Source organism: Panicum hallii, chromosome 3 (genome assembly GCF_002211085.1).
Source record: "Panicum hallii strain FIL2 chromosome 3, PHallii_v3.1, whole genome shotgun sequence".
Taxonomy (NCBI): domain Eukaryota; kingdom Viridiplantae; phylum Streptophyta; class Magnoliopsida; order Poales; family Poaceae; genus Panicum; species Panicum hallii.
In genome coordinates, this window is record NC_038044.1 from 11,626,840 (window position 1) to 11,641,610 (window position 14,771).

Sequence of the window (14,771 nt, forward strand, 5' to 3'; positions counted from 1 at the left end):
CTCGGCAGGGTACTTGCAGAGGGCTCCACGGAGTTCGAGGGAGATTGCATCGGATCTGCTGCACGCAGGGGGTTAGCAGACACAGGAGTACACATACGATCAAAGTTCAAATTAACACTGCTGTTGTCCAAATGCAAACTACGCACAGATGATGCAGGATTTGTAGAATCTCGGTAAAAAGGGAAGACATGTTCATCAAAGACAACATCCCTAGATACATATACATGGCCAGAGGATCGATCAAGACACTTGTACCCTTTATGCAAGGAACTGTAGCCAAGAAAAACACACTCCATAGAGCGGAAAGCAAGTTTATTTTTGTTATAAGCTCGCAAATGAGGCCAACAAGCATAGCCGAACACACGTAGCAAGGAGCAATTGGGTTTAGTGTGAAAAAGACGCTCAAGAGGACTGGAATTATCAATGACCCTTGTAGTCATGCGATTTATAAGATATGTGGCAGTAAGGAAAGCATCATCCCAAAACTTAAGAGAGCAAGACCAGTCTCAACTATGTGGCGGTGCTTGCGTTCGCCAGATCCGTTCTGTTGATGTGTGTGTGGACAAGAAACATGATGAGTAATGCCAAGGGTACTAAAGAAGGTATTGTGCATTTTTCTGTATTCCCCTCCCCAACCGGATTGAACGCGCTTTATAGTAGTATCAAGGAGACGCTCAACGTGAGTTTTAAATTGCATAAAAATGTGTGGTGCCTCAGATCGATCATGCATCAAATATATCCAGGAGAACTTAGAAAAGTCATCAATAAAACTGATATAGTATTTGTATCCACCAACTGAAGTAGGCGCAGGGCCCCACACATCAGAAAAAATAAGATCCAAAGGGGATGAAGAATGATGGACTGAAGAACTATATGGTAATTGATGACTTTTAGCAAGCTGACAAGCATCACAAATAGAGGGAGTTGGATCCCTAGAGCATGGAAGTTTATTCAAAAGTGAAATAGATCTCACTACTTGAGGGGAGGGGTGTCCGAGCCGAGCATGTCATTGCGAGGAACTAATGGTACGAGTAGCAAGAGCACGCTTGAGGGGAGGAACATCCGTCGCCTTGATAGGATAAAGCCCTGATTCACATCGTCCTTCCAGCAGACTTCTCCTCGACTGGCGATCCTTAATAGAAAAATGCCAAGGATGATATTCAAAAAACACATCATTATCTCTAGAAAATTTATGAACAGAAAGAAGATTCTTGGCAATTTGAGGAACATGCAACACTTTATGTAATGCAAGAGGACGTGCAGCAGTATGAATTGAACAATGACCGGTATGTTTAATAGGCAAACTTGTGCCATTACCAACTTGGACTTGATCATTGCCGTGATAATGTTCACGGACAGCCAGACGGTCGAGGTCACTGGTGATGTGGTTGTTGGCGCCGGTGTCGGTGTACCAACCGGTGTCGACCTTTGAGGATGTAGATGCAAAGGCAGCTAAGGGAGGATCCTCGTTGTAGGCTTCATCCATCCTGTACCAGTAGCGTATCGTAGTATGACCCACCTTGCCACAGATCTGGCAGATGGGTTTTGAGGACGGAGTGCTGCGACGATAAGAATTGGCACGAGGCGGAGCACCACCACGTCCACGATTTTGATTGGATCCACGTCCTCGTTTCTGGTTTTTGCTACGCCCGCGATTCTGATTATTGTTGCCACGCCCCACATAGTTTGCAGAAGAACCAACATTCAGCTGAAGAGCCGCCTGATGTTTTAATTGCCGGGCTTCAAAAGCGACGAGGTGCGCATATGCATCATCCAGCGTGACAGATGCCATGGTTGTTATCACGGTGACATATGGATCATATTCAGAGGGCAACCCTGCAAGAAGATATGACAGAACTTCATCGTCACGTAGGGCAGCATCTGCAGCTGCCATCTCGGACGCCAGGTTCTTGATCTTTCCAAAGTAATCTGCCGCCGAGAGGTCGCGCTTCTGCGCGGTGGCAAGTTCAACTCGTAGTTGAACAGTGCGAGCACGAGTAGATGAAGAGAACTTCTTCTGGAGGGAGTCCCAGACCTCCCTTGACGTCGTTGCGTCGATAACGTCTCGCAGGATCTCCTCAGACATGGAGGAGAGAAGGCTGCTGAGAAGCTGCTAATCGGCGAGGTACCATGCCGTGTATGCTGGGTTGAGGACGAGCTGCGCCCCGTCTGTCGTTGACGCCGGAATCATCTGGGCAGGAGCCACCGTAGAGCCATCATGGTACCTGAAGAGATTGGAACTCCGGAGGTATGGAAGCAGTTGCGCTCACCAGAGAAGGTAATTGGCCTTCGTAAGCTTGATGGTCACGGCATGGTGGAGAGGGAGGGCAGCCATGACAGGCGTAGGGGCGTTGATAGAGGATGTGGTGAGAGGGGAGGAGGAGGTCAATTCACTCATGGATCGATTAAAGCCTTAGCTGTGATACCATGTTGATCGGGAAAACTCAATGACCCTCTCATAAGGCCATGGTGATCTATTTATATAGATATGACATCGTACAAGAATAGGAGTCCTAGCTCCAACCGCCAGGGACTTAGAGATAAACAAGGGACTTAGAGATAAACAACGGAGGCACAGCTCCCGTATCCTATGAATATCCCTAACCAACTATAGGAGATAGAGTTTGTATCTAACACACAGAACAAAATCGATATAACTTACATGATAAAAATTGAATCAACTATTAGGAATTTATTCTTCACCATGCTGGGTGTGCACCAGGGAAAGTCAATGTAGCTTCGCCCCCCATTTGAACTAATGAGGCGGAATCTAAGGGAGTATTATAAGAAACCACTACGTTCGCCGAGAAGATCTAGAAATTCTCATATTAATCTAAAAAAAGGATTTACACTGTTGGATTTTATGAAGATCTAATGGATTGGATTAATGTAAAAGGTCCATATTGAATACGACTAAGATTATTACTAGAAAAGAAAATAATATGCATATAACAAATTATATAAAAGGAAAGAAATATACAAGTAATTAGATAAGTAACTCTTGACTAATTCCTCATATGCACTTTCCAGAAAAATAATGACGATCAGCTGTTCAAAAACTAAAACAAGAATATTAGCACTTTATTTTTTTTCCTTTTATAAGGAAACAACGGGGAGGCAAATTCCTACGGCCCATAAAAAGCCAGCACGTCAGCACGTGAAGGGAGAGAGGTTAGATGTGACTAATTCTATGCACTAGGTTTAGACACTAATGTAAAGTAATATTTTATGAAATGTGCTGCCCTCACATGACTTAAGGAATACAAAATTTGTACAGGTAACTCATTAGTTTTGAAGGAGAAAAAGGAGCAAATATATATGTATGTGCCAATCAAATTTACCATGAAGCGTCCAATAGTTTTTCATAAATCATCGTCTCCCTACACCTAGCATGTCTTCAGTGTGTCTACCTGATTCTTTATTACGAAAGCATCCTTAGTGGGAGTGACTAGAGGAGCTAAAGTCGAACTAGGCAAGTGGAGAGGATCGCTAAATAAACTAACATTCTTGACATCCTGATCCATGCTCACCTGACGATAGTCCACAACATTAGAATTGCTATTTTCTGGTGAGCCTTGAACTAGCGCATCGCCGTGGAATATACAAGGTAGAGTAAGAACTATAAAAATAGGTGAAGATGTTGTGTAGCTTTATAGCCGTGGGCTGCCTTGCTTCACGGAGATGTAAGGTGATGGATGGATAGGGACAATCAGCAGAAAAAAATTCTTCTACTCAATATTACCCCCCAAAGTAGAAAATTGTATGGCAAAACATAGGATAGAAACAAAGCTCAAGAATACAGCTAGATCCATAGAGAGAAAGATAGGAGATATATACCATTGTTGATAATTCATTGCAGCAGTCATGTTTGTCATCTCCCCCTCCATTCTTAAGGAGATAAAGTATGAAAGAAAGAGACGGTACATGTGAAAGTAAATTGTGATGTAATACTTTTATTTTTTATACAACACTTAATCATTCAGTTAATTTCCTAAAAAAATTATGATCAGTTACTAACTTCTATACTTTTCTAAGCGATAATGTAATTATTGTTTCAGAATTATATACTTGATAGTGGAGGCATTATATATAACTATTAATAAATATTAAAAAATGTGAACATAATAATGGTACTGCATAATGGTATGGTATTGTTGAGCGATTATGTTTATGCAATGAGAACCAATCACCTCTCGCTTATTATAGTCATGGGAAAGTCATACTAGGGATGTCATAGCATCTACAAATTGCATTATCCTAAAATATCTTAACAAAGAGGCTATATAAAATATAATTAATTTAAGCTAAAATTAGGATCAAAGCATGAAAGCAATATAGATCAACTTTTACCATCGTGTTAAGACCGAGTGATTCCTAAAGGATATAGAAATGCTATTGGTCAAAATCAAATGCTGCAAAAGGATGTGAGTATCACAATGGATATGCATGTGAAGCCTCCGTGATGAATGGGAAAGTGAATAGCCTACAAATTAACATGGAGCAGGTGCATGATGTCGAGAGGAACCATACCAAGAAGACAAGAACAACGACATATAAAAGGTTAAGGCGAACCAGAAAGCATAAAAGAAGGCATAAACATAGCTAAAAGAGTTTGCGAATAGCAAGGTGGAGAGGTCTGGATCTGTCTGGCTAATCCCATTGGAACATCAAGGAAGGGTTTAGTTCAAGATGTTGATGGACTACACATGCATCGAGATTGTGATGCCTAGCGAAGAAATTGGCTTTCTCAAGGTGTGGAAAAGAAGATGATTAATTGGTGTAGATACTGGGAAAGACACTGAGAGCATAACTCAAAAAATACACAAAAGCCGGACTGAATGTGATAAAGAAAAATAGTGGGAGAATATGAAATCGGTCCAGTTCAAGATGTCGAGAGCTAGAGCTAAACATGCTAGAAAATAGTAGGAGAATATAAAAGAGTATAGGTCCATTCTATGATGTCCATAGATCATATATGCACCAAGATAACCTACACATATACCTCACCACTATGACAAAAGATAAGAAAAATACCTAGAGAAAAAAGATAAATACTAAGTACCGATAGCTGAAACTAGATTTGCCGCGCTATTAGCGCGGACCACCTTGCTAGTTGCAAAAGATATTTTGGTAAAATGTTGGGATCGGTGCCGATTTTTGGCACATATAGCTGTTATCTTGCGCCTTTGTATTTGAGCGGGGAGCCGCGCCAATCTCGGACTCTGGATGCGATGTTTTTATTTTTTTTTTAAACCGCTGGATGTGCGTTGTTGGGCAGCTTCCCTTCGCTGAAAGTTTGGATATCTTTTAATCTTCATGTGCAGATTGTTAAGTGTACTGCTATCTTGGATTACTCGATCAGATTTACAGAAGGAGTGAAGGACAGGAGCTTGCCTTGCCGTGCACGGTGCGCCCTGGCTGGCAGAGAAGTTAGATCCAGATCCAGGCGTGGCGCTGTCGTCGCATGGGAGAGTTGCCCGCAGTTCATGTGCATTGCTGCTTAAACATGCATGCATGCAGCAAGTATTATAATGCTAGATCATGGTGTGTGATCCTTTGCTGACAAACATCTAAATATTGCCATTAATGTAACAAGATGCAAGCATGGTCATTGAGGTTAGTTTGTTGTACCTTTTAATTTCTAGCTTGCATGAATGAAAAAAATTGAACTTTTCTTTAGCAGCTGATATCGAAATAAAATGTTGCTCCCATAGGTGGAGTTGAGAATCAATTTATCGGAGCTCCACTTCTGCACTGCTCAAGTTTTGCACGGCACAAACAATGCCCTCTGGATTCTAAATTAGAATTGGCATCGGACCTGTGCGCTCCCTATTGCAAACGTACCAAGGGTTTACCATGGCGGCGGCGGCGGCGGCGGCGGCGGCGGCGGCGGCGGCATCCACGCTCTGTGCGAGGACGCCCTCGCCGAGATCCTTGTCCGCCTCCCCTCCGAGTCCGTGCTCCGCTGCCGCGCCGTCTGCAGGAGCTGGCGCCGCGTTGCCGCGGACCGCTCGTTCCTCGCCGCCCGCCGCCCGCGTGAGATGATCGTGTTCACGGAACACGGCTTGTCTCGCAGCGCCGCCCCTCTCTCCCTAGACCTCGAGCCGGCGGCATCAGGCGCCGTGGGGCGGCGGCGTTTCTACCTTTCCGACCCGCGCTCGCTGGCCGAGGACGGAGCCTCGCCCGTCTTCTACAGCCTTCGCGCTTCCCTCGACGGCCTTCTTGTACTGGAGGAATCGCGCCGTGGCCTGTACATCATCTGCAACCCGATCACGGAGCAGTGGACCAATCTGCCGGTGCTGGCTCGGTGCTCCACCGCCTACGCGTGCGGCTTCTACTTCCACACCTCGTCCGGCGAGTACCGCCTCTTGTGCCATGGCGTAGAAGAAGAACAAGAGGAAGGAGCGGGCACCAGGTCCAACTACTACTACGTCCTCTCGGCTGGCAGCACGCTGCCTCGGCGAATGACTCGCGCTCCGTCGGAACTCGGAAGCACCCGGCACCGAGACGGAGTACGGCATCCCCGTGTCCTATCGCGGGATCCTGCATTGGTTCTCTGAGCATCCCCAAGGCACCGTGACCGCCGGCAAGATGCTGGCGTTCGACACGGCTTCCGAGACGTTCCGTCCGCCTGATGTCGGCCCCGCCAGGGCCGGACCCGGAGCGGTCGAACCTGGAGAAGATGAGGGACTTGCTGGTGTTGGAGGGGGAGCTCAGAGTTGCGACTAAGCTGCTTCTGACGCTGGACATCTGGTTACTGCAGGACTACGAGGCGGCGGAGAGGTGGACGCTGCGCCATCGAGTGACGCTGCCGCGGCCGACAGATTTTGGGCTCATCGGCATGCCCCCGATGATGGACAGGGCGCTCTCCGTTGGGCGCAACGCCATCCTGATCGCGTGCCCATCAGCTACGATGCCACGCTGTACGATCTCAAAGAGAAGAGGGTGTGCCGGGTGATCGACTTTGGGGGTTACCCTACGTTCGTGGTGTTCAGCGAGAGCCTCGTGCGGCATGCCTTCTTCGACCTGCCACCGTTCCCCGACATTGTGCCACCAAAGTTCTCCGAGCCAAATCGAGAAAGTGATGAATTTGTATAGAAGTTGCTCTATGAATCGGCCATATTAAGGCTATGCACAGGCCACAGGGCGAGAACTAGCAAACAACTCAAGAACAAGCAATGATTACAGCTAGGGTGTACGTACAAATGCATTATCGTATTAATTAGGCATCGCATTGCTGCTACATGATGACAACCTGATGATCCATCGCCTATTCACGTCGTGGAACTCGGCTGCTGCACCGCGACAGCGGCTGCGCCGTCACCCGCGGCGGCCCGCGTCTCCACCGACGGTGCCGGCGGCGGCGCCTCCATCTTGGCGATGCCGTGATGAGGCGGCGGCCCGTGCGCGCTGAACCCGCCGGCGGCCTCCATGTCGTCGTCGTAGTAGGCGACGCGGTCCCTGCGCGGGCGGCGGGGCCGCAGGTGCCTCTTGGTGCAGACCTGCCCCACGAGGCAGGAGATCACCAGCAGCGCCGCGATCACGCCCAGCACCACGAACACCGGCGTGTACGACCCGCCGCCGCCGCTGCCGCCGGCCGCCGCGTCACGCTGCCCCTGCAACGGGCGCGCGCCGGCGGGGAAGAGAGGCGCCGTGGTGGAGGACATGGTCGTCGCTGCTTGCCCCCTCGTTCGGATTCCTCCCCCGTCCCGATCGGCTTCGGGTGTGATCGTGCACGCGTGCTAAGAGCGATTTGGAGGGTACTTGTTTCTTGCGGTGCTCGGGTTTAATATGCTTGGAGTGAGCCCAAAGGCTGCGGTTAGTGTGGACGCCGTGGTTTGGATCTTTGCTAGCGTGTCCCTTCTGGCCATGGTAAAGGTGAAGCTAAGCATAAGGCATCCCGCCGTTTTGTGTCAGTTTCAGTTTTTGCCCAGAGGATGGGATGGATTTTTGTAGCAGTTTATTTAGAGCAAGTTCAGTAATACTTTCAAATTAGACCCTCTACTTAAGTAGGGGCTCTCTCTATTTTTTAAAAACTCGATTTTTCCTCCAAGTCAAGCAAGAACCACTAAATCTAAACCCCCTACTTCCTCCTGACATGTGGGGCCTATTTATCATGTCTCTTCTCTCTCTTTTTTCTGCTTTGCCTCTTCTTTCTTATTCCCTATGGCAATGGGGAGCACGAACGTTGGCAGGGGCGGCTGAAGCTCGATTCGCGTGGAGGGCGGCCGGCTCGCGCGGCACCAGTAGGCAAGGGCTGGTCGGAGCTTAATTCGCGCGACGCTGGCGAGAGGGGCGGCTGGAGCTCGGGCCAGGCGCATCGGCACGCGGAGGGCGGCCGGAGCCCAAGCCGGGTGCACTAGTGTGAGGAGGGCACCCCGAGCTCGGCTTGCGCGGCGCTGGCAGGCAAGGGCCGGCCAAAGCTCGGCTCTTATGACGCCGGCGGGAGGGGTGGCCGGAGCTCGAGCATGGCACACCGGCCCGCGGATGGCGGCTAGAGCTTGGTTCGCGCGGTGCGGCTAGGTAGAGGGCGCCCGGAGCTCAGGCACGCAACGTGGCAAGGTAAAGGAAATGGGGTGGTGTGGCAGCGTGACACAATAGGAAATTGGAGGCTCTGCACGACATGAGGAGGAGCAGAGCAGGTGCTGGGGAGAGAGAAAGAAGAGGCGGTTGGTGGGGCCCACGGATGAAGGGGTTGAAAGAGAAGATTTGGAGGACCTCCTCATTTTAGGGCTCAAGTAGAGGGTTTGCTAGGATTAGTGTTTTTCTACTCCACCCTCTAAACTTAAAGTAGATGATTTAATAGAGAGTTCTGCTGAAGTTGCTCTTGGCGGTACAAAACACAAAGTTCCTCTGGTTGCTCCGTTGCATAACCGTGCCGGATGCCATCTTGTCCTTGCAGCGCAATTGGCTGGTGCAGACTAAAGTGATGCCACGTCAGCCGTAACCCGCACGGTTGAAGACTTGAAGTGCAGAAGGAGACGACGAGGATGGAGGCGGTAGAAATGTCAGTCAACCACTTACCTGCCCCGATGACCGTCCTCAGCCGTCCATTGCAGATCTAACAGAGCAAATCGCGCGAGCGGCGTGGACAACCCTTGACACGTCGTCAGAAGGCTCGTCGCATCGCATCCCCCGCTCCCCGAGTCGTCTTATCTTATCCCCGCGCTCTGCTCCCGCCTCTTTTCTCCTGGTGCCAGACCTGAGCAGTGAGCAGGGCGCACCCAAGAACCCGCGCGCCATGGCTTCCACCGCCCTTTCCTCCGCCTCCTTCTCCCTACTGACCGTCCCCACCGCCTCCTCCTCGCTCCCCAAGGCCACAGTCAACTTCCCCGCCCGCGGCCGTGGCGGCCGCTTCGCCGTCGCCTGCACGTCGACGGCATCCCAGAAGGTGCTCGAGCTCGGGGACGCCATCTCGGGGCTCACCCTCGAGGAGGCGCGGAGCCTTGTGGACCACCTGCAGGATCGGCTCGGCGTCACCGCCGCCGCGTTCGCCCCCGCGGCCGTGGTCGCCGCGCCCGGCGCCGGCGCGGCGGGCGGCGAGGAGGCCGCGGCGCCCGTGGAGAAGACGGAGTTCGACGTGGTGATCGAGGAGGTGCCCAGCAGCGCGCGCATCGCGACCATCAAGGTGGTGCGCGCGCTGAAGGACCTGCCGCTCAAGGAGGCCAAGGACCTCATCGAGGGCCTGCCCAAGAAGCTCAAGGAGGCCGTGAGCAAGGACGAGGCCGAGGACGCCAAGAAGCAGCTCGAGGAGGTCGGCGCCAAGGTGTCCATCGCCTGAGGCGATGCGCTCAGGCAATAGCTTACACTAGGACTCCTTTTTCTTCTTTCTTCACAAAAGTTTTTTTTTTCTTGCCAATTTCTCACACAATTTTGTTCCCCTTGTTGCTGTAAGATTTCTACTGCTGGGTGTTGTCTCAGTACGACGACACATCACCTTTTCGCTACGTGCTTGTTGGTGGATATTTCACAATGAGTTTGGCAAGTCAAGTACCGAGCGTTCGAACTCTGAAAATCTGTAAGAACTCGCCCTGTTCATGGTCCGGTTTTAACAATTTTGTTTCCAAGCCAAGCCAAGATAAATATGCTGGTTCGGTGCGGGCTGGATTTCGACGGGTCTCTGACGGCTTAATTAACATGGTGGGCTGTTTGGGCAGCTGGTTTCACCGGTTAACGCAGCGGTTCGCTTTACAAAATACAAAATGCAATAAGTCAAGCATGCAATGCGCTGATGAAGCTCATGATGAATGTGGATAAGCTGCAGCTTCCGACCGAGGTAGCTGCGTAGAAAGACCGCGTGGGCTGGCAAGCACACTGATTCAATCCAAAATTGCAATAAGTCAACATAAAAAACACCCTCACGAAAAGAGAATAGCATGCTTAGGGAACTGATCATGTTCCATACAAAAGATTTCTTAAATCTAACAATAGCTTAAGTTAACTAAACTATAAGGAAATTTCCGAATGCATTCACATAAAGTTGATGTATTGCACCAAGAATACTCTCGTACTTGCATACCCGTAGTATATAACGAAGAAATCTGCAGCATATGACAAATAAAAGAATAGTCATGACCAATGAATGTCTATATAGCGTAACAACAAAATATGCAGCATAGTTAGGATCAACGAATGTCTACAGTATAATAACAAAATCTGCAGCATAACAAATAATCTCTAATGTAGCTGCCTTGCATACCTATAGATCCTATGTTTCAGATTTGGACCCTATAGAATCAATCATCTTACCTTGTCAGAAACAAAATATGCGCCTTGTCAGAAATTGCTATCCTTCAAACTCAGTGAAATCTGAAACAAAAAAGGCAAGTTACATAAGTTTGTTTTAAACAAAATTGAAGGCAAACTCAGATTTAGCACAAAGCTACCAAGCTGCTATCCAATTCAGAAGTTCAAGAACTAATATGTTAGAGAAATCTGAATCACCACAGTTCAGTTCACTGGTACAACAAGGGACGTACCAATCTGTTGATGGTTATCCACGCAGTTCTTTGAAAGAAACTCTGAATAAAAAGAAAAGAATACTGTTAACAATTGTGACACGTAAGCCAGCACTTCTACTCAATTACCAAAACTATAGCCTTCTCTAATCTTCTCATAGGTTTGAATCTCTTCAGCAGCCTCTCTTGCACTCACTTTACTTTGAGATGTCTCTAACCAACTTTGCGCGCAAATCGAAGCTTCAACGGTGTGAGTTGATAGACTGCAGCGAAGAGGATCTATAACACGCCCACCTGTGCTAAAAGCTGACTCCGAAGGAACTGTTGAAGCCAGAACAGCTAGCACATCCTTTGCCAAAAGGGAGAGTACGGGATACTTATTCGAGCTTACTTTCCAGTAATCTAAAATGTCGAACTCTTTAGTTCTTATCTTCTCGATAGAGTGATTGTGTTCCTCGAGTCCACTCTTCACGACTAAGTTGACTATATGGGCGCAGCACCTTACATGAAGAAATTTATTCTTTAACACAACTCCATTCCAGTCTTCGCACACACCCTTCAAGTGTTCAATTAGCTTGTCATTGGAGGATGCGTTGTCAACTGTGACTGTGAATAGGCGATCAGTACGCCAATCCAGCAAACATTCTTCAACCCGTTTTCCAAGTGTCTCCCCTTTATGATCTGCAACCGAACAGAAATTAAGGATCCGTTTCTGCAGCTTCCAGTGATCATCAATCCAATGGGCTGTTAGACTCATATAATTCAAGTTTTGCTTGGAGGTCCAAGTATCTGTTGTTAGGCAGATTCTGTGATTCTTCAAAATCTTCTTCAATTTGGACTTTTCCTCAATATATCTTTGAATGCAATCCCTTGCTACTGTCATTCTTGAAGGTGGGTCAAACCTCGGCTGTAGCACTTTGGAATACCTTCTAAATCCTTCACCTTCAACAGATTAAAAGGCATCTCATCAATTATTACCATCTCAGCGAGTGCTTTGCGGCAGTCTTCAATACTGTAAGATTGCTTGGGTGTCCCTTGGCCCTTCCTTTGCATGTCCTGACCCTTGAGTGGCTCTTGTGGGCATAAACTTCTTAGATGGTACCATAAGGTGCTAGTTCCATGTGTGGATCTATCACATGCATATACTTGTTCACAATATTTGCACACTGCAACAGGATCTTGACCCCTTTTAATCCTGTATCGAAATGCTTTGACCCCTTAATCCTGTATCGAAATGCTTCCAAACTAGTGATTTTCTTGAACCAACTCTTTTACTTCTTTTCTGAACTGGAGAGACCGGAGTGGGAGAGCTAGTTAACTGAGTATCCAACTGCAATAATAATTAACTGATTATCCAGCTGCAATAATAATCTAACTAAATATTTGTGCTACTGTAAATTGAGATTGGCAAAAAAGCTTACATGTACAGAATTTGATGTGTGAACTGATGAAATTGATCTCTTTCGCTTCTTTGCTTCCAATAACCTTTTCTGCATAACAATTAACCTATTCATTCTCTCGCTGCTATCTTCTAGGGGATTTGCTGCAAGTACTTCCAAAGAATGTTCTTCACGATCCAGTATAACATGAAATAATTATTGTCAACATTATGTCATAGGCTAGAAATGTCTGTGACATTCATGGTTTCGTATGTTAGTCTAGAAGCGAATAGACCAACCAGAATGATAGTCAAGCTCCTGATAAGATGACCGAAACAAACCTGCTAGCTGAACAAAGTGAACAACTCTGAAATAAAACATATTTTGAAGAAACATAGACTAACGGATAATGAACACAGGGATTTCTTCCACCATACTCAATCATTCAGGTAGTGTATATCACAATCAGCAATGGAAGGGGAAAAATATGTCCCTCTTTTGAAGGATAAATCAAAGATACAGTTCTCGAATTCCACAGCTAAATTCCAAACAAGAACTAAGAACATGGCAGGGATTACTATGGATTGAATCTTGCACCCATCCCTTTCTTTGCAAACTAAGCCTAATCTCGATCTGAGTTAGGGTTCATGGCTGAATACAATCCAAGAAAAAAATGAATAGATATGAAAAGAGTAATGGAACCAATGACACAAGAAGGATAGAAGGGAAAACTTGTTAGCAGAGGTCTCCATGGGGAGATGCGGTGGTGAGTCCACATCCATATCCAAGGATCCAATAGCCATGGATGCAACAGTCTCCAGTTCCCACGCTGCCTCGGCCGCAAGCGCAGCCTCCACCTCGAGGCCTCAAGCGAGGCCGTCGTGCGGCATCTTCTTCCTGGCCACCGGCCGTCGCCGCCGTCCGCCGCAGCTGCTCTCTTTTTTTTTTTTCTTTCGATGTACCGTGGTCTCGATGGTTTTCACGGATCCACACCGCAAACCAGCATACCACTGTTTCCATCGTATGGGTCCACACCGGTCCGGCTCCAACCTGCGCTAGGACCAGGACGACGGGTCCTTCTGGGTCGGGTGCGGGCTGGTACCCGATTTCGCTGAACCGACGAACAGGGCGAGTAAGAACGAAGCGCACAAGAGCACGATCCCGCATTGATGGATGCCCTGGGCCCAAAGACGCCGAGCTGCCGCGGGCTCTTCGCGCCCGACGTGGCCTGCCTTTTGCGCGAGCGTCCACTTGCCGCCGGTTGCCGGAAGCCGGTGAGACCAGAGACGCGAAACCGAAAGCTCCCAAGCCCAACTCCACCCGCTATCTCCATCGCTGCCACGTGCGTTTGCCCAGCCCAAGACCACCGCTGCTTGCACCGGTCAGCTCACCGGCGAAAGGGGGCGCAACCGGTTCCGGGCTAGCGACTTTCGTGCAAAGTGCGTGCAGCCAGGCCACCGGGATAGCTACTCCCGCCCGTTAGGAGACGTACGTCGTTTTAGTTTATTCTAAGTTAAACTTTAACTTCGGCTAGATTATAGAAAATTATACAAATGCACCTACATTAATATTATCGGTAACAGCTTTGATAAATTCACTAAGAAATATGTCCCGTCGTGCATTTATTTGCTATTACAGTTGTTGATTTGTTTTTCAAAATTGATTAAGATGAAGAAATTTGACTTGGGATACAACTAAAAATGAATAATATTTTGAAACAGAGGAATTACTAAATTTGCTTGTTGTACCAGCTACCTGCGCTGCATTTTCGTTTCTCGGATGTGGAAAGGGACAGACACAGGCCCATAGCTAGGCATGGATGCGCCACGCTACCTTGCGACTTGCACGGGTTGTCACCATGCCTGTTCTAAATAGGAGCTGTTCTGCATTACGGTTTGGGTATGCTCCTAAGTACAACGAATGGTTCATCGTCAACCAAACACCCCCAGCTGTCCAAGCATGCAGGCAGAAGTTCCTAAATCAAATTTGTGTAGCTTTGGCCGTTAATAAAACTAAAAATACAGATAGTTTGGCAACATATATAACATTGATGCTACTAGATTCACCACGACAATATTTCATTATATATAGTTTTTTTTCATTTGAAATAAAAAATCTTGTATAGGAATTGATGGTCAAAGTTGCACCATGTAAACCACATCAATATCCCAAACAACAAATACTTGTGATCAGAGGGAGTACGTTGCATCAGTCGATTCCAAGAGTATGGATCCGGAGTTCATCCAACTTGCTAAAAGTGAAAATCAATTGCACTCTGGTTCCCATTCAATCCCAGTACACATTCAACATTTTTTTTGTTAAAAAACATCATGTAAACCAAAAATAGCATATATTCAAGTATAAAAAAATTGAACAAAAAAAATGCTGAAGGGAGAAGGGAAGCATCGGCAGTTTAGCAGTGAAAAATTCCATC

The 14,771-nt window shown here is 47.6% G+C and overlaps 1 protein-coding gene and 1 long non-coding RNA gene across 2 annotated transcripts; one reads left to right on the forward strand and one right to left on the reverse strand.

Moving 5' to 3' along the window:
- The first annotated feature begins 9,139 nt into the window (after positions 1 to 9,139).
- LOC112887728 (50S ribosomal protein L12, chloroplastic-like) lies at positions 9,140 to 10,039 on the forward strand. Its single transcript, XM_025953990.1, has one exon. The coding sequence runs from the start codon at positions 9,242 to 9,244 to the stop codon at positions 9,779 to 9,781; it is 540 nt and encodes a 179-aa protein (XP_025809775.1). The 5' UTR covers positions 9,140 to 9,241; the 3' UTR covers positions 9,782 to 10,039.
- Positions 10,040 to 10,315: 276 nt separating this feature from the next.
- Positions 10,316 to 13,304, reverse strand: LOC112887729. The gene is made up of 4 exons (XR_003227612.1): positions 12,380 to 13,304; positions 10,980 to 12,288; positions 10,750 to 10,809; positions 10,316 to 10,541 (listed from the first exon to the last, which is right to left on the reverse strand). It is a non-coding gene; the product is annotated as an uncharacterized LOC112887729 (long non-coding RNA).
- Between the last annotated feature and the right edge of the window lie 1,467 nt (positions 13,305 to 14,771).

What these genes read in the sequence shown, in the direction of transcription:
- LOC112887728 (XM_025953990.1), top strand. Translation starts at nt 9,242, where the DNA reads ATGGCTTCCACCGCCCTTTCCTCCGCCTCCTTCTCCCTACTGACCGTC.